General features: G+C 42.1%; 1 protein-coding gene across 1 annotated transcript in view; it reads right to left on the bottom strand.

Moving 5' to 3' along the window:
* The window catches only part of LOC145389610 (mitochondrial import inner membrane translocase subunit TIM14-like), a 185,948-nt gene that overhangs the window by 24,666 nt on the left and 142,357 nt on the right, over positions 1-18,925 (bottom strand). Inside the window, exon 4 of the mRNA XM_080264855.1 lies at positions 17,327-17,437. Within this exon, the coding sequence (XP_080120981.1) occupies positions 17,327-17,437 (111 nt within the window). The remainder of the gene's footprint in view (positions 1-17,326; positions 17,438-18,925) is intronic.

Genomic DNA, 18,925 nt, shown 5'->3' with positions numbered 1-18,925 from the left:
TCGACTTTGTTTGATATCAAGCGTTCCCGAGACAAGCTCATGCAGTACACGGCTGACTTCTCATAGAGAAGCAAACGCAACGTGGAGAGGAAGGTTATGTTTACCCCCAAGTATGCAGAGATCGACCGCTCCACGTTGATTTGGTATCGACAGCAACGTGCAGCTGGTGTGATGGTACGTGGAACGAAGCTGAAGGCTGCTGCTGAGAAGTTTGCAAGGCTTCACGACGCCCTAGACTTCAAGGCATCCGAGGGTTGGCTCTTCGCGTTCAAGTTGCGACATGGCCTTACTAACCGTAAAGCACATGGCGAAGCATTGGACGCTAACGAGGATGGAGTGGACGAGTTTCGACACAAGGTGAAAGGCTTGATCGACAGGGAGGGCCTCACTCTCGGTCAAGTCTATAACGCTGACGAAACTGGCCTATTCTATCACTCGGTGCCAACGAACACTCTCGCCGATGAGACGGAGAAGCGTGTACCTGGCCGCAAGCTTTCTAAGGAACGGATATCTGCTTTGTGTTGTGCCAATGCTAACGGCATGCACCGGCTTAAGCCCGTTATTGTTGGCCGTGCAAAGCAGCCTCGGTGCCTTCGTGGGGTGATGGATGTCCTTCCTGTCGCATGGTACCATTCTTTGAAAGCATGGTTCACAGCTGTGATTTTCAAAGACTGGTTTCACCATCACTTCGTCAAGGGGGTCATACATTACCAGACGAAGACACTGGGAATTCCTCGCGACCAGGTAAAGGCTCTCCTTCTCCTCGACAATGCACCTGCCCACCCGTGCGACAAGGACTTGGTTGCTGAGAATGGCCGTATTAGGTGCATGTTTCTGCCACCTAATACGACTGCTCTCATTCAACCAATGGACCAAGGAGTGATCGTGGCAACAAAGCGCCTGTACCGTCAGAAGTTCCTGGACGAGGTGATGGTGGTTCTCGAGGACGAGGACGAGCGCAGGGAAGGACGTGACACTCGAGGCAAGCGGACTTTGGAAAACCTTCGCCGCTACAACATCAAGTCTGCGCTGTACAACTGGGCTAGTGCATGGAAGGAAGTCCCTGTGAAAACTCTTGAAAATGGTTGGTCTCGTCTGCTTCTCGGAACAGATGTGGAGTACGATTTCCTAGGGTTTGACGTGGATGACTTCCATGCACGGCTACGTACGCACGGCGACGATGTTGATGTGGACGATGTTCGTGAGTGGTTGGACGACGACGATGGCGATCCTGGGTATCAGACGTTGTCTGATATCGAGATCGCGTCTTCGGTTGCTGGTGTCAGTCCCGAACTTGAAGATTCCGACGACGAAGGCGATGATGATGCAGACTCCGCCCAGCAGGACACTACTCCAGCCATCCCCAAGCTGAGCGCACTCCGGGAACATCTAGAGTTCGTCCTAGACTACCTGGAACACCCGGACTGCGACAGGGAGATGGGGCCCTTGGGACTCGTGGAGGAAGTGCGTGCTTTCCGGAAGCGCATCATCAATCGCCAGAATCGTCGGTCCTTGCGTCAGTCAACGATTGACAGTTTTTTCAGGCCCGTGACCCCCGCTGTGCCAAGCCCTGGTTCCACTCCGTTGCCTCCCCAAGACAGGCCCTCATGCTCCGAGCCACAGCCCAGCACATCAGCTACAGTGGAGTCACCGCTCGACGTGAGTTTGCGGCTGTCTTCAGAGTCTTCTGTAGTCGGTACGCCATCACCACTACCCACCGATGCACCCCTTGGACGCCTGCCAGTGATACTCTCGGGCTCTGACAGTGAATAAACAGCAAGAACTTCTCCACTAGACCACACGGGAATTTTGAGTGTTGTGCAGTGAAAAAAACGGTGTGTTGTGTTAAGGTTTTCAAGTTGGGAGAAAAGACTAAGTAGAAAAGAAATTTAACGTAACTAACCTTCTTTGTTTTGGCTTTGGAAACTTAAAAAAACTTGGGAAAAGTTAATGTGCAACACTTAAATTTAATGGAACATTATTTGGACTAAAGTGAACACTGTGAAAAGAACGGACTTCTGTGTGTTAGTGACTAAGTTCAGTGCAAGACTTCAGGAAGAGTGTAGTGCAAGTGCTTCAGGAAATCGTTCTTACTGTCAGAGTCCGAGAGGAGGCGGTTATTCATCGAGGTGGCCAGGGACTTGCTGTAAGTAGCCAAAATGTTTCATGTTGTACTATTTTCCATACTATATTTACCAGAATGTTTCATATTGTATTTTTTCCCATACTATACTTACCAGAAAGTGTCATACTGTACTTCTTTCCATACTAAACTTACCTCATGCATGTGCAGTAGGAATGTGTTTTTCAGAGTTCGGTTAGGTTCGGTTAGGTTAGGTTCAGTTAGAGTCCATAAGTACCAGAATGTTTATTAATGTATGAACATACTTCTAAACCCACATTTTATGTGTCTATTGCATTTATTTCAGTCATTTATGTGCCTTATTGGTGTGATTTGGGTGTTAAATAGGTGCTATGCATGTCTGGAGGGAGTTGTATAGGTGTTTCTCTGTGTTAGGGTCCGTAAGTACAAGTCCATAAGCTGGGGCCCAATATCCGGACAAAACCAATATCCGAACCTACCGATGGCTCTATTGATCCGGATATTGGAGTGATTACTGTATATTGATACAAACAATCTTGCAACTTCTACGACGAACCAGCGAACTACAACCATCTACAATCAACTACAAGTAACAACTCTACGAGTCGTCTGTATAATCTTCTACACGCACCTACAAGTAGCGGCAGTCTTCATCCTACAACGAGTAAATCACAAGAAAAAAGGACCACGAATATCTCGAGGAAGAAAAACGGAACAAACAAACGAAGAGTGAGACACGACTCATAACTCATCTTACTCACTCGTCTTCACTCAAGTTACTCATTCACTCACCACAGCTACCAGTGTGGGAAGTCGACGTCATCATGCGTGCTTGCTGAAAATACGCCACGTCGGTCAACACACCACCTGCACCACCACTCACACCTTTCCCACCATGGTAAAAATTAGTGAGTTACATAGTTACTTCATTTATACAATACACAGTGATAGACAATAAGCTTCTGCACAAACATATAAAATGTGCTGTATAGTTACAGCTTAAATACACATACTTACTTCAGTTATCTGCATTACTCAAACACTAAATAATCACCAACAATAAATATTTTACACTGTATATATTCATTCATTTATTATAACATTTATTTACTACCGAGTGTTACCATTTATACCTACATAAAATACATGTTTCATACATACAGCTATACATTATTATATCTACAAAGTGATAAAGAAAATATACCATCACAGTTACTCAGTGAGCGATTAAAAGAACTGTATTAAACATTTATTAATTAAAGCTACCTAGTGGAAACATATAAATTAAGTTACAAGGTAAACTAGAGAAAAAAAAAAATGGCCAACACAAATGACGTTAGCAAGAATGAACATCTTCAACACAATCGTGAAGACAGTGATTTCCACACAGTGTTGAAACACATATTACCCACGATAGGTACAAGTGAACAACAAGTCAGTGTATATAGTTAATACTGTATATAGTGTACTGTATATATTTTTTATATAAAATAACAAAATATGGGGCTATATAATATCATTTTCAGTAATACCTGTGCAATATAAATTAAACTTTAAAAAAGTATCCCAAGGAAATTAGCCAGTAATTATGCAACCATGAACAACATAGAAAAAGCGTACACAAGCGAAGAAAAACAAACTATAGAAAAAAAAAAAAAAAAAAAAAAAAAAAAAAGTAAGAAAGAAAAACGAGAGAAATAGAGTAAGATCACATAACAAACAAATGAAAATTAGTGTAAGTGTTACTACATATGTCAAAATACCACATAAACTCCTTCTATAAGTGAAACAAAAAAATTGTTGTCTCCACAAGCAAGTGGCATGGCACATCATCACATAAACTCCTTCTATAAGTGAAACAAAAAGCAGATTGTTGTCTCCACGAGCCAGTGGCATGTCACATCATCACTATCATCAACCGCAGCATGACCGGATTCATATGTTAGGACTGCAATTATTACAATTATGTAACTACAAACGATATGTAACAATTATGTAACGACAAACGATTGCATTATGTTACACTTTGCCAATTATGTAACAGTTGCATTAACAAGATGTAACTTTTATGTAACTTTAACTATAATTATGTAACTACAAACGATATGTAACAATTATGTAACGACAAACGATTGCATTATGTTACACTTGCTACAATTATGTAACTACAAACAATATGTACCATTTATGTAACAGTTGCATTAACAAGATGTAACTTTTATGTAACTTTAACTACAATTATGTAACTACAAACAGTATGTACCAATTTATGTAACAGTTGTATTAACAAGATGTAACTTTTATGTAACTTTAACTACAATTATGTAACTATAAACGATATGTAACAATTATGTAACGACAAATGATTGCATTATGTTACACTTGCTACAATTATGTAACTACAAACAATATGTATCATTTATGTAACAGTTGCATTAACAAGATGTAACTTTTATGTAACTTTAACTACAATTATGTAACTACAAACGATATGTAACAATTATGTAACGACAAATGATTGCATTTTGTTACACTTTGCCAATTAATAGTTGCATTAACAAGATGTAACTTTTATGTAACTTTAACTACAATTATAAGGCCAAGACACTTATGTAACAGTTGCATTAACAAAATGTAACTACAATTATAAGGCCAACACAATTATGCATTACCACAATATTTTGTAACAATTCATACAATGTTACAATTATGTATTACCACAATGTTAATAAGTCATACAACTATAGCACAATTCTGTATTACCAGTATCATCATACAAGTTAGGTGAAATATTAGACATTACTAAAGGGATAACTCAATATGTAATGTGTAACCTAGCAGTATTGCCATTGCACAATTATATGCGTATGTCTGTTATACATACACATCTCACAAAATGTATACAACTTGTTTAAAAATGTAATATTACTGGATAATTGCTATTTACTATGAATATTATATGTATACAATATTATAATCAATATTATATACTAATAGATTAGCATATGTCAATGATGATTGCTGTCGGAGGACCTCCAGTGGCGTGTACCGAGCATATGTTAGGACTCCATATTGTAATTACAAATCATAATAGATAGATAGATAGATAAATAGATAGATAGAGAGACAGATAGAAGCAGGAAGTCGGATGATGAGAAGGTACTGTGTCTGCAAGAATCGAGCAATGCTAAACATGCTTACACACTCTTAACTCAAGGAATGCTTTATAGGCACACGACAGCGCCTAGTGACCATACACACACATACTCACACACAGGCTTCTAGAACTTTTCAATCACAGGGAACACACGTGATACGACTTCTGTTTCACCAGAATTTAGAAAAGAGAGCTGAGAAGGAAGCTAGCCATAGAACAGACAGGTCGCAGGGAGAAGGGCTTAGCAATTTGAGAGAGAGACAGGGAGACAGGGACTCTACTCATACTCACTCGTGAGTGAGAGACTCTGTTAATATTTCCAAGACAAAAATAGTCCCATACTATTCTTTATCTCTCCTGTCACTACATGACAAATGGGAAAGAAGATTATCTACTTACAAAGCTACTCAAGTATAACAACCGCTCATCCACAAGTCTAATATATATAACTTCTCTACAAGTAAATACAAAGTCTTTTATGACATTTGGTAACTACAAAGGAGTTACTATGTCTTTTTATGACATTGATTTGTAATATGGTGCTTAAAGAACAAGTGATGAAAAAAAAAGACTTATGTACCTAGGAGGAAAATATGGAAGCTGAAAAACCAAGTAGTAAGGGATGCCTTCTAAAGCGAGTTGAGGAGAGCGGTGGCTGAACAGGGAGCTGTAGACAGAGGCGTTAATGAACAGTACAGAGCCCCTCAAGAACAATTTCTTGAGAGTTACTGATGTAACATGCGGTTGGACAAGAGGACCATCAAGACATAAAGTAACTTGGTGGTGGGATGAAGGTGTAGAAGCTGCAGTTAAGGAGAAAAGAAGGCTTTTCTGGGAATGGAAGAAGGGTGGTAGCAAAGAGGAATATTTGGCTGCCAAGCTTAGGGCTAGAACAGAGGTATACAGAGCAAAGTCTGAGTCGCAGAGACTATTACTTGATAACCTAAATCATGGGGAAAGGAAAAATATGATATTTAGGGTGGCAGGTCAAGTGAAAAGGGATAATCGGGATATTATAGGTGAGCAGTGTGTGAAGAATGATGAAGGAAGGGTAGTGGTGAACAGTGAGGATATTAAAGATGTATGGAGAGAGCATTATAACCAGTTGTTGAATGAGGAGTTTGACTGGGACAGGGAAGGTTTGGAGCCAGCAGATCCAGTGTCTGGCCCTTGGCCTTTGATTGATACTGCTACTGTGAGTGTGGCAATAGGCAGGATGAGGGTGGGGAAGGCAGCAGGTGTGTCTGGGTTGACTGCCGAAATGCTGAAGGCCTCAGGTGATATAGGGGTGAGTTTAGTCACTGACCTGATAAATAGGATTATTTATGAGTATGTTGTCCCAGATGATTGGCTGAAGAGTGTACAGTAATTGTGAATGTGTATAAAGGGAAGGGTGATGCCCTGGAAAGAAGAAATTATAGATGTATAAAGCTTTTAGATCAGATAATGAAGGTAATGGAGAGAGTTTTAGAAGGTATGATTAGAGAAAGAGTGAATATTGATGAGATGCAGTTTGGGTTTATGCCAGGTAGGGGGACCACTGATGCCATTTTCATTGTTCGACAGCTTCAGGAAAAATATATTGGTAGGAGAAGGGATCTTTATTTTGTTTTTGTTGATTTGGAAAAGGCCTTTGACAGAGTCCCTAGTGAGGTGGTGAAGTGGGCAATGAGAAAGCTTGGCTTGGAGGAGTGGCTGGTTAGGGTGGTTATGGCTATGTATGTGGGTGCTCACACCCAGGTAAGAGTGAATGGAGATTTGAGTGATGAGTATTTCATGAATGTTGGTGTGCATAAGGGGTCAGTCTTGAGTCCCATGTTGTTTATCATGGTACTTGAAGCCCTTTCACGTGACTTTAGAAACAGACTCCCGTGGGAGTTGTTGTATGCTGATGATTTGGTGTTGATTGCAGAGAACGAAAGGGAGGCGGAGGAAAGGTTTAGGAAGTGGAGAGATGGTATGGGGCAAAAGGGTTTAAGGGTAAATGCAGATAAAACAAAAGTGATGATATCTAGGGTTGGTGGCGGTACTGTCAAAGAGGAGGGAGAGTGGCCATGTGCAGTTTGCCACAAGGGCGTGGGAGGTAATTCCATCTTGTCCGGTGTGTGTGATAAATGGGTGCATAAGAGATGTAGTGGTATCAGAGGTAGACTGCGAGATAATGCTGATTGTATATGTACAGAGTGTCGGGGTGAGCAGGTGGAGATTGTCAGACGTGAAAGGATTGAACTTGCTGGTGAATCTCTTGAGTGTGTGGAAGAGTTTTGTTATTTGGGAGACATGTTGTGTGCTGGAGGTGGGGCTGGAGCTAGCTCTGGGGCTAGGGTGAGAAGTGGATAGAAGTTCAGGGAGCTCTTGCCTCTACTGACATTGAGAGGACTCTCCCTACGTGCTAAGGGGTTTTTGTATGCAGCATGTGTTAGGAGTTTAATGCTGTATTGTAGTGAGACCTGGGCAGTGAAGGAGGAAGATATTCGCCGGCTCAGATGTACAGAAACGACAATGATTAGGTGGATGTGCAGTGCGTCCCTGCGTCCAAGGCCTGGAGGGGCTGGGTTTACGATGGAAGAGTTGAGAGGTAGGATGGGACTGGAGTGTATTGGTGTTGTGATGAGGAGAGGTAGATTGAGATGGTTTGGACATGTGGAGAGGATGGTGGATGATAACTGAGTGAGGAAGGTGAGAAGTGTTAATACTGGGGGTGGGATTATGAGGGGTAGACTGAGAAAGACATGGGACGAGGTCATTAAGTATGACCTCAGGGTTAAGGGACTGAACAGGGAGGCTGCAATGGATCGTGCAGCGTGGAGAGCCACCATTAGGTGACCAAGGCCGACACATGCAAGCATGTTGGAGCCTTTAAAAACGAAAACGAAAATGAAACGAAAACGGTGGTACCCATACACCCAAATTACAGCACCGTGTGGTTTAGTAGGTAATAAGGTGTTCCAATCGGACTGACCCCGTGTAGGTTTATGTCCAAGGAATGGTTGGAGTTTATTGCTCACATACTGTAATGCCACTTAGGGATGATTGAGGCTGGTCACTTAAATGTCAGGACCAATTTACCTAGCCCCGGGCTCCTACACTCCTCATGGGGTGACATAGGATTGGATGATGGATGGATGGATGGTTACCAACCAGCACAGTAAATGGTTTCCTAGTGTACAGGAAACCATTTGGCTTGGCACTTTGTGCAGAGTCACGTACAGACATAAGAAAGAGGAAAGAATGAAGGAAAGAATGACAGAAGAGGAAGGAAGGAAAGAAAGAAGAAAGGGAGGGAAGGCCAGTCACCCGAGGCAGTACTACACTGAGTAAGTGGATGGTGGGCACCCCCACCTACCACAAAATGCCCAAAATAATAACTTCACTAATATAAAGGAAAACATGATGATGCAATTGCTCCATGTTGTGGGTCAATTCTGCTGGTCTGCATACAATTACAGAATTTTTGTCCATAAATACTGTTTACCATTGGTATTTAAACCTTCAAGCAAACATTAAACAATGTTGAGAACAGAACATGGATAGATATTAGAAAATCATACAATGTTGCAAACAGAACATTGTAAAATATTTGAAAACTATGTACAGTAGTATACACTGAATCAACGTTAAATCTCACAAAAATTTATTGACTACCATACCCAATCGCGTCCAGCATATATTCCTGCCAACCCTTCTCCCCGCCAGGCATTCCTGAGAAAACTGTCTATTTTTAAACTTTCATATCTCAGCTAATACTTAACCAAAAATAAAAAAACTAAGTGTCATAATACTCACCAATCCTTCGACTTCAAGCAGATGGCCCCAAGTTATCCGTGAAGGACGTGTAGTCAGTGAAGCGAGCTGGGAAAGGGGGCAATTTTTGTTGTTTTCTTGCCCGCATCTGAATGCGAGGCAGATGTGCAGTGACACAACTAAGGCTTGTACTAGCCCTCCACAATAATAACATTTCAAGAAGACCGCAATTCACCACAAACACCATTTCCAAGTACGATTTTAAAAATGTGGCGGGAGTGCTGCTGTGAGGTAACCATACCAACGACCTTAAGGAGCACATGTGCTTGCTCACTTCACCACCACTTCACTACCACCACCTTACACACATACACACACACACACACACACACACACACACACACACACACACACACACACATGGAGATGTATGTTTGGCTTGCACTGTCGCTTGATTCTAGTATCGCTGTGTCACTAGAAGTCTGGATATTACAACAACTACTACAAATACTACTGTTCCTATTAATATTACAACTACCACTACTATACCACTACAAACACCACCACTACAACTACTACTAATACTACTACAATCACTACTACTATTACTACTACTACAACTACCACTGCTACAACTACTACTGTTACTATCACTACTACTACAACTACTGCCTATACTACTACAACTACTACTATTACAAAAAAACTAAAAAAAATATGTTGTGAACAAAACAGTTATTCATGTACTGTCCATAATCGAAAACATTTTCCACTATGACAGATTTTTTCTCCTGTGATTTAGACTTTTTCATCCTAATCAATATAAACATATGAAAACTTTCAATAAAAAATATGGCACTGATTTCATCATGAAACAAACTTTCTGCTTCTATTATTTACATAACTAGACACAGCAGAGGCACAAGGCACTGCGTTTCCTCCTCCCTCCTTCCTCCCTTTCTCCACTCCACTACATTTTCCACTAGAACAAAATTTTTCTCCTTTGATTTGTACTTTTTCATCATAACATACACACACGAAAACTTTAAGTAAAAAATAAGGCACTGATTTCATCATGAAACAAACTTTCTGCTTCCATTATTCATGTAAACAGACACAGTGGTGGTGCGAGACTTGAAGCAAACGTGTTTCATCCTCCCTCCTCCCTATCTCCTCTTCCATCTCCTCATCTGTGCCAATATCCCCCTCTCTAGGATCGTCAATATCCTCTGAACCATTCCCATCACAGAAAATTGCAGATGAACGTACAGGGGGACATGATAGGTGCACAGTGGAGGACTCACATCCTCCACCCTCCTCATGTGACACATAAATATCAACACTCATTATGGCGGTCGCTTTCCTGAGAGGAAGAGTCACTTTCTCCACTCACAATTGGCGACAATGTCACCTGGAGTTCTCTCCCTATCGCACTATCACTAAGGCCTTTTCTTTTCTGGCCTTTGGACTTCATGGGTGTTGAAGTTGGCAGCTGCTGGCACTCAGCCAAGAATCTGAACACAAGGAAAATTTTTGTGTAGGTCTTTCCATTACGGACGAACGCAGGTAACTGAAGCATGACTCGGATGCATGCAAGAGGGTTGCCAGTGGCTGCACGTGGTGAAAATAACACGCAGAATATTCAAATAATGCCGTGAAACACTAGACCATGTATACGTGTCACCTGGACATCCCCGGGTCGTCACATTAACATGTCACCCGCAGGCGATGGGTTAAAGAGTACAAAATTTAATGTACAATGAGACCCTTGGCACCAGAAATATCTTTACACATGAGTCTAACCTTCACATCACAAATTTCAAAAGAATCTGCTCTGTAGATGTGACATTAATGTTTGGGACCTCAGGCTCCATGAAAGTCAGAAACCCAGGCTGCACTTTCTGTTGTTCTATTTTATGAAAAAAGTAAACATCCCATGCAGTGCTTTCCGGCTCAATCATGTTGCATAACACATCTACAGTATATAATTACAGTCTTTGCCACAGCCACTATCTGGATAGTGCACTAAAACATAATCACCTTTTCCCATCCCACAATCTATCTATCTATCTATCTATTGCCAGACGCCATAATCCCGTAAGGGGTGGCCATTTGACATTTGAGTTATTTGTTTTACGGGGAGGGGCACTAACCCTCCACCAACCCACTTGTTGACACGTAGGGAGCACGTATGGTTTGGTTATATGGTTACCACCCAGCGTTGTAAATGGTTTCTTGGCTTACAGGAAACCATTTGGCTTGTCGCTCAATGTAAAGACACCTGTAAAGGAAAGAAAAGCAATAAGAAGTGACAGGAAAGATGGGAGAAATACGAAGACAGGAGGGCAGGCACAGAAAAAGAATGATAAAGGCTAGGGACACAGCTTGTAATTCCCCACCATCTTATTGGTTACTGCTTGAAATGACCAGTAAATGAATGAAATACACTGGCTAGTTGCTTTCCATCTGTGAAGTATGTTCACAGTATTAACTATTGCCACTACATGCATTAATATCATAGTCAAAATTACCCCATAAAACCTTGGTAAATTTAAGGAAATACAGTACGTGCTATATGCTCAAAGCTATAAATTCACAAGATTGTCTTAACATACCGTATTTCATGTATGATAAGACGCATTTTTTTCCAGAAAAATGCAATGCACTCAAAAATTAATCTGTGTCTTAGCACTCAAAGATCAAGTTGTAGAAAGGAGTTTGCCAACTCTCACAAACCTCAGTTACCAGATACAGGCATTCATGACTCCCAGTCACGAGATACAACACACTCACCAGTCATCGAAACAGACAACATCAATCTTGTCTGCACAGTCAATCAGCAGATGACACCCCTCGACAATATAACAGAATGGTATCAAAGCAGAGAAGACAAGCATACATTGTTCATTTCAATTTACAAGTAATAGAGTATACTAAACAACATGGCAGCAGGGCAGCTGAGGCATTATGGACCATCACCCAGATTCAAGAATGGAGGAAGCAGGAGGAGGAATTTAAGAAAACAGGGATGTGAAGACATCTATCTATCTATGTACCTAGGCTGCTTCCCTCAAAGAATGGGAGGTAGCCGAGACAGGACAACACACTCCCAATTTACTCATCCACACACATACATTCATTTGTATCTTAGCCCCCCCCTGTGGCGGGAGGGACACAATCTGGCTGCACTATGGGGTGGTATAACCATTCTGTGGCCAAGTTGTGTGAGGATGAATTCTGCCACCATATTCCCTGCATGTCGTAAAAGACAGCAAAAACATGGACTATGATATTCTCAGGAAATGAATATGAAAAATGTTAGAAAGAAGTTATTGTTTATATTAGTTGTTTGTGCAGTATTCTTTTACTTTCCAATTGTTACTGGTATCTTTCATACAATAAATATAGTAACTGGTGACTGGTTGTATGGTATTATAAAATGGAAACTAGCAATATGTACTGACATATTGATAGAGTGTAATACAGCAATATTATGATAATGAATTTGTTGGCTGAAATGAGTGAATTCTGTCAGGGGTGTGGGTTGTAATGGTTCATTCGAACTACTAAACATTAAACATCAGCTGATGGGAGCTGGATGTAAATACGCCATCGCCAGTGTGTGTACATGCCTTGTAGTGGCAACTATGAGCTGTGCTGAAATAGGTCTATCTATCTATCTATCTATTGCCAGGTGCCTCAATCCCGTTCAGGGTGGCCACAAACAAATCACCTCCATGTTGCCCTGTCCCCCGCCATTTCACTGCCCTGCTCCCAACTCACACACCCCTCTTTCATATACCTCTCCACCCCATCCCTCCATCTCATCCTCGGCCTCCCTCTCCCTCATCCTCCCTCCACCTCACTCACACACATTCTTTTCGTCAGTCTCTCACCCTCCATCCTCTCCACATGGCCAAACCACCTCAGTGTGTTCCTCATAAGGCTTCCTATCACATCCACATCCACACCACAATGCTCCTTTATATCCTCATTCGTCAGCCTGTCTCTCCATGTGACTCCACAGGCTCCTCTTAAATAACTCATTTCCACTGCTCTCACTCTTGACTTGTGTCCTTCCAACAACGTCCAAAGCTTCACTTCCATAGGTTAGAGTTGGTATCACAATACTGTCATGTAGTAACTTTTTCACTTCCATGCTCACTTCCCTCTTTCTTATCACTGCTCTCAAAGAACCAGCAACCTTTCTTCCCTGCTGTACCCTTTCAAGCACTTCACCCTCCAAACCTCCATCCTTACTCATCACACAACCCAAGTACTTAAACGTACTCACATTTTCCAATTCCTCACCATCCATCCTCGCTGTACATTCACTGACTTCACCTCTCTCAAAGACCATCACTTTACTCTTCCCTACATTCACCTTTAGATTCCGTTTCTTACACACTCTCCCAAACTCATCCACCTAGCCTTGCAGCTCCCCTTCGTCTTCACTCAACAACACAGTATCATCTGCAAACAACAGTACAGGGAGTTTCCAAACACTATCCTCTCTCACAAGGGCCACTCCAACATCCACTACCCTACCTTGTGCCTCTTTTATTACCCCATCCATGTACAGACTGAACAACCATGGAGACATGACACATCCCTGTTTCAACCCAACCTTCAAAGAGAAAAATTTACTTAGTTCACCATCCACACGCACTGCAACCTTAGCACCATCATACATACTCTTCACAGCATTCAACAACTTCCCATCTACTCCATATATTCTTAATACTTTCCACAATCCTTGTCTATCCACCCTGTCATATGCTTTCTCCAAATCCATGAAAGCTGCATACAACTTCTTTCCCTTCTCTAGAAACTTTTGCACTAAAGATTTAAGAATGAATATCTCATCTACACAACCTCTTCCCTTCCTAAAGCCTCTCAGTTCTTCTCCAACTAATTCCTTTGTTCTTTCTCTAACTCTGTCAATAAGTATCATACCATACACTTTTCCTATGATACTAAGAAGACAAATGCCCCTATGATTACCACACATTTCTTTTTCCCCTTTTCCTTTGTACAAGGGAATAATTATACCGGACTTCCAAACCTCCAGGACTCTACCTTCCTCCCAGGCCAATATGCACATTTTCCACATCCATTCTACTACTATCTCTCCCCTATGCTACAGCATTTCACCACATACTCCATCAATTCCGGGGGCTTTCCCCAATTTAACTTTCTTCATTGCTTCCACAACTTCTATCCTACTGATTTCTTCCTGTCTTCTCACCTCCCTTCTTCTCCCAGCCATTCCCCGGCCACTTATACTCGCATTACTTCCATCCTCTATGTTCAACAATTCCTTAAAGTGTTCTCTCCATCTGCTCACTTTTTCTCCCTTCTCCACTAGTAATCTACCATTTTTATCTTTCACTCCCCTGCTAACCTCACTTCCACCCCGTCTTGCTCTCTTCACCTCTTTCCAGAACATTTTCTTACCGTCCCTCCACTTTACATTCAAATTCCTTCCAAATTCCTCATCCACTCTCTTCTTACTCTCTCTTACTAATCTTTTCACCTCTCTCTTTCTTTCTACATATAACTCTCTCTTCCGCCTCTCAACTTCTTCCACGCCCCTATTTCTCATCCATTCATTGTATGCTTTCTTCTTTTGTGCCACAGCCTGTCTCACCTCTTCAGTCCACCACGCTGTTCCTTGAACCCCCCTCCGTCTTCTCTTCCTCCCACACACCACATCACATGCTGCACATATTTCTTCTGTAATTATCCTGCACACACCTTCCACATCCCCCATCTGCTCCAATTCATATTTGCCCAATCGTTCCTCCACTTCTTTCTTATACTCTGCCTTTTTCTCATCCTTTTGTAACCTTTCCACTCTCCTAGCAACTACTCCTTCCTCTCGTCTTTCCCTTCTTCTATTCCTCCATCTTTCTTGGATTCTAATTCTGGCCACCACCAAGTAGTGGTCAGAAAGTCCACTCCCTCAACTTCTATAAGCTCTTGCATCCATACACATGTTCGCATCCTTTCATCCACACACACATAATCAATCATTGCCTTCCTTTCATTCAGTTCACCAGCCACCCTTCTCATCACTCGCCATATATACCTGTGGATCATTTTATGCCTGAAGAGGGTATTGGCTATCACCAACCCCCTCCCAGCACAAATATCCACTAACGCACTGCCATTCTCATCTAACTCAGCAGGCACACCCCACTCTCCAACTATTCCATCCACCTTCACATTCCCTACCTTACCATTCATATCACGAATCAAAAACACTCTCTCATTCCTTCCAAACTTTTCCATGCACACTTCCACATTTGTCCAGAACTCTTCTCTCACTCTGCTAGCACGATCTTGCGTTGGCGCATACACACACACAATCGCCCACATTTGTATTCCGACTTTCAACTTTACCCACACAATCCTTGACCCAACTGATCCATACTGTCTTATGCTCTTCTTCCCTCTTTTACTCACAACTATACATACTCCTTCCTTTGCCCTCTCCACTTACTTCTGCACATATACCCCATCCATACTCCCATTCTCTCACACTTTCTCCCCTCCATTTTGTTTCAGTTATTCCACATACTGTACATCCACTTTCGCACCCTCAAGCACCTGGACAATCTCTCTCTCTTTCACCTCATCATTCGCTCCTCTTACATTCCATGTAGCCATTACCAAGTCCTTTGCCCGGTCCTGGGTCGTCATCGTTAGGTCAGTCCTTGTCCGAGGCTTCTTTTTTTTTTTTTAGTTAGTTGTTTTTTGGGGAGGGGCACTAACCCTCTGCGAACCTTTTTAGTTGCCTTTTACAACAAGTAGGAATACTGGGGGAGTATTCTTGAAAAAAAACCCTACCCCAAGGGGGTAGATACATCTACTTAATAATAACCACAAATAATTAATAATAGGTCCACTATGTATTAAGTTGCTGTGACAGAAAGAAAAATGACATCGCAGAGTTGGCGCCTTAGACTTGCTAGTACCGTATGCTATTAAATCCTCAAATATTTTCCCCCCCCAAAATACCTAGCATATTATAGGGTGCATCTTAGCACTTGTGGCATCTTATCATATGGGAAACATTTCCCTTAATGAAAGAACACAGTAATCATGTAACATCATGAAATTTGGGGATTATGTAGAACACTGAGTAGTGAATAAACTCCAACGGGTTATACAGTATTTCAATATGAACATTTTTTGGCAACCACTTGTATAGTGGACACTTTCAGGTACTTGGCACAATTACTCTGGACTTACGCAATTACCCTGCTGTATGGCCGACCAGTGAATGAAACTGGTACTTTTGGAAACCCAGTGCCTTGTTGTGGACAGCATTAGAAAATGCATGATTAAAACAAGGCCTTTTTTCATTAGTCAGAGGGTAAGAGCAAGAATTTATGATTCCATGCCCCAGAGAGCAACCTCCATAATGCATAAATCACACTTACATGACACTTGGCCATTTAAACACTTACCATTCCAGGGATAATCAAAGAAGTACTCCCTGAAGAAATCCCAACCCATGCACCAAAATGACACATATGCCACTTCTAGTAATATATACAGAATAAACTAAGAAATTTATAGTTCCATGCCCCAGACAGTAACCTACATAATGCACAAACTTGGCCACTTAAACACTTACCATTTCAGCATGGGTGCACCCAGGAATTTTCTAAGGGGGGGGGCCCGTAATGAGGTGAGGTCAGGTAATCCGATAATTACGGGGAGGTCACTTGCAGGTTTAGTCAGGGAGCTGCTGGCTAATGTGTCACTCTTTGTTTGTACTTACCAGTTTTTCATGTTTTGCTGTTACTGAAATAAATATATATAAGTTTTTAAAGGACCCAGAGCGCTAAGAGGGGGGCCCAGGCCCGGTGGCCTTCCCCTGGGTGCGCCCCTGCATTCCAAGGATAATCAAAGAATTACTGCCTGAAGAAATCCTAACCCAAGCACCAAAATGACACATATGCCGCTTCTAATAATATATACAGAATAAACTAAGGAATTTATAGTTCCATGCCCCAGACAGTAACCTCCATAATGCACAAACCACACTTAGATGACACTTGGCCAATGAAACACTAACCATTCCAGGGAAAATCAGAGAAGTACTGCCTAAAGAAATTCCAACCCAAGTGCCAACATGGCACGAATGCCACTTCTAATAATCTACACAGAATAAATTATCACAATAATACCTTTATGGAAATTAAAGTAGGCTACTAAGTAGGCTACTAAAGAACAGTCCAGTACAGTCATTTCCAATGAATGAACATGAAAAACTGTAAATGACATTGCAGTTATGCATTAATACTCACCCTCACTCTTTGCTGACTAGCATTAGGGGTGACATTGAGTACCAGTGCTGCCTCACGTTTTGTCATCTTGGGCTCAAACCCACCTTTGTAGTATTTGCTGTTGGTCAAAGCCTGCAAAAACAGAATTTATAAGCCCGTAATTTAACCATCATAATATAAAAACATTATGCAGCACAGTACATACATACAAATACGTAAACAGCATGTGTGATGCCATACTTGCTGTTCAACAACTTTAAGGAAAAATATTTAGGAAAGAAAATGGATCGTTTTTGCTCACTCGGAGAAGACCTTTAACAGAGTCCCTGGGGATGTCGTAAAGTGGGCAATAAGAAAGCCTGGGATCAAGGGGTGGCTGGTTAGAGTGGTTATGCCTATGTATGTGGGTGCTTGCACCCACGTGAAAGTGAATGGAAAATTGATAGATACGTTTTCCATGAATTTTGGTGTGCATCTGGGGTCAGTCTTCAGACCCTTCCTGTAATAGTAGTAGTAGTAGTTGTTCCCTAGGCAGTCTGGCCGAACAGCCCTGAGTCCCTCAGGAAGGCCAAGGCCGAGACCGGGCTTTCCCACAGAGCTCTCAAAGAGTGTATGTTGTGTTGTTGGCGTAGGTGATTGTGTGCAATGCAGTCTTCCATAATGTGCTTGATAGTATGGGGTGCTGTGTTACATTTTGGACAGGCATCAGTGACGGAGTCATCCAGCCTCTTCTGGTAACTTAAGAGGGCTGGATGATGCCCACATTTCAGCATGGCCAGGTGGACCCTGTCCTCACGAGAGAGATAGGATTCAGAAGGGCGGCTATCAGGAGGCCATGCATGCAGCTGTTTGTTGTCTTTAAGTGACTGAATGGAGCAGCAAGTGATTTGAGTATGGATATGCTTCTGGAAGCTGGTCTGAGGTGGGCGAGGGGGCAGAGATGACAGTATTTGTGCATGATATTGTGTGCTGGGTGTTGTTTTGATGTTACTTAGTGTGTGTGGATGTGCTGCCATGTAGTGCAGTGGATGTTGTGGGTTTGTGGAGGCTGCAGCGAGAATTTGGGTGTCTCTCATGTCTAGATGATCCTTGACTTTGAGGACTTTGGTTTCTTTATATAGGTGGTCTGTGGGTGTAGTAGCTGTGCGGCCTGTGACTATTTTTAGGGCCTTGTTCTGTATGGTCAGTAGAGTGTTGTGGTGTGTTATGGTGAGGTTAGAAGCCCAAGCAGGGCTTGCATAATTCATCGCTGAACGTATATGTAGTTGATATACTGTGGTGGTGGTTTCTTTGCTGTGTCCAACTGTTGTATGGGCAAGTGACCTCAAGGCACTGAGTCTTGGTGTTATTCTATTTTTAATGTTTGTGATGTGTTGTTTAAATGACATTGATGTATTGTATGTTACACCAAGGATTTTGTGTGTGGGGGGGGGTAGGGGAGTGCTGTTTATGGTGAGGTGTGGAATGTGACTTGTGTTCTGCTGCCCAGTCTGTGAGAAGGGTCACTGTAGCTTTGGCTGGGACTAATTTGAGCCTGTTTGTGATGAACCAATCGTGTAGTGTGTTCAGGTAAGGTTGGAGGATGTGTGCAGCTGTTTGCATTTTGGTTCATACATGTAA

Source organism: Coenobita brevimanus, chromosome 14 (genome assembly GCF_032717465.1).
Source record: "Coenobita brevimanus isolate Jiangsu-jjx chromosome 14, ASM3271746v2, whole genome shotgun sequence".
Lineage (NCBI taxonomy): Eukaryota > Metazoa > Arthropoda > Malacostraca > Decapoda > Coenobitidae > Coenobita > Coenobita brevimanus.
Note: the sequence above shows the minus strand (reverse complement) of the source record. Positions and strands in the feature narration are given on the sequence as shown.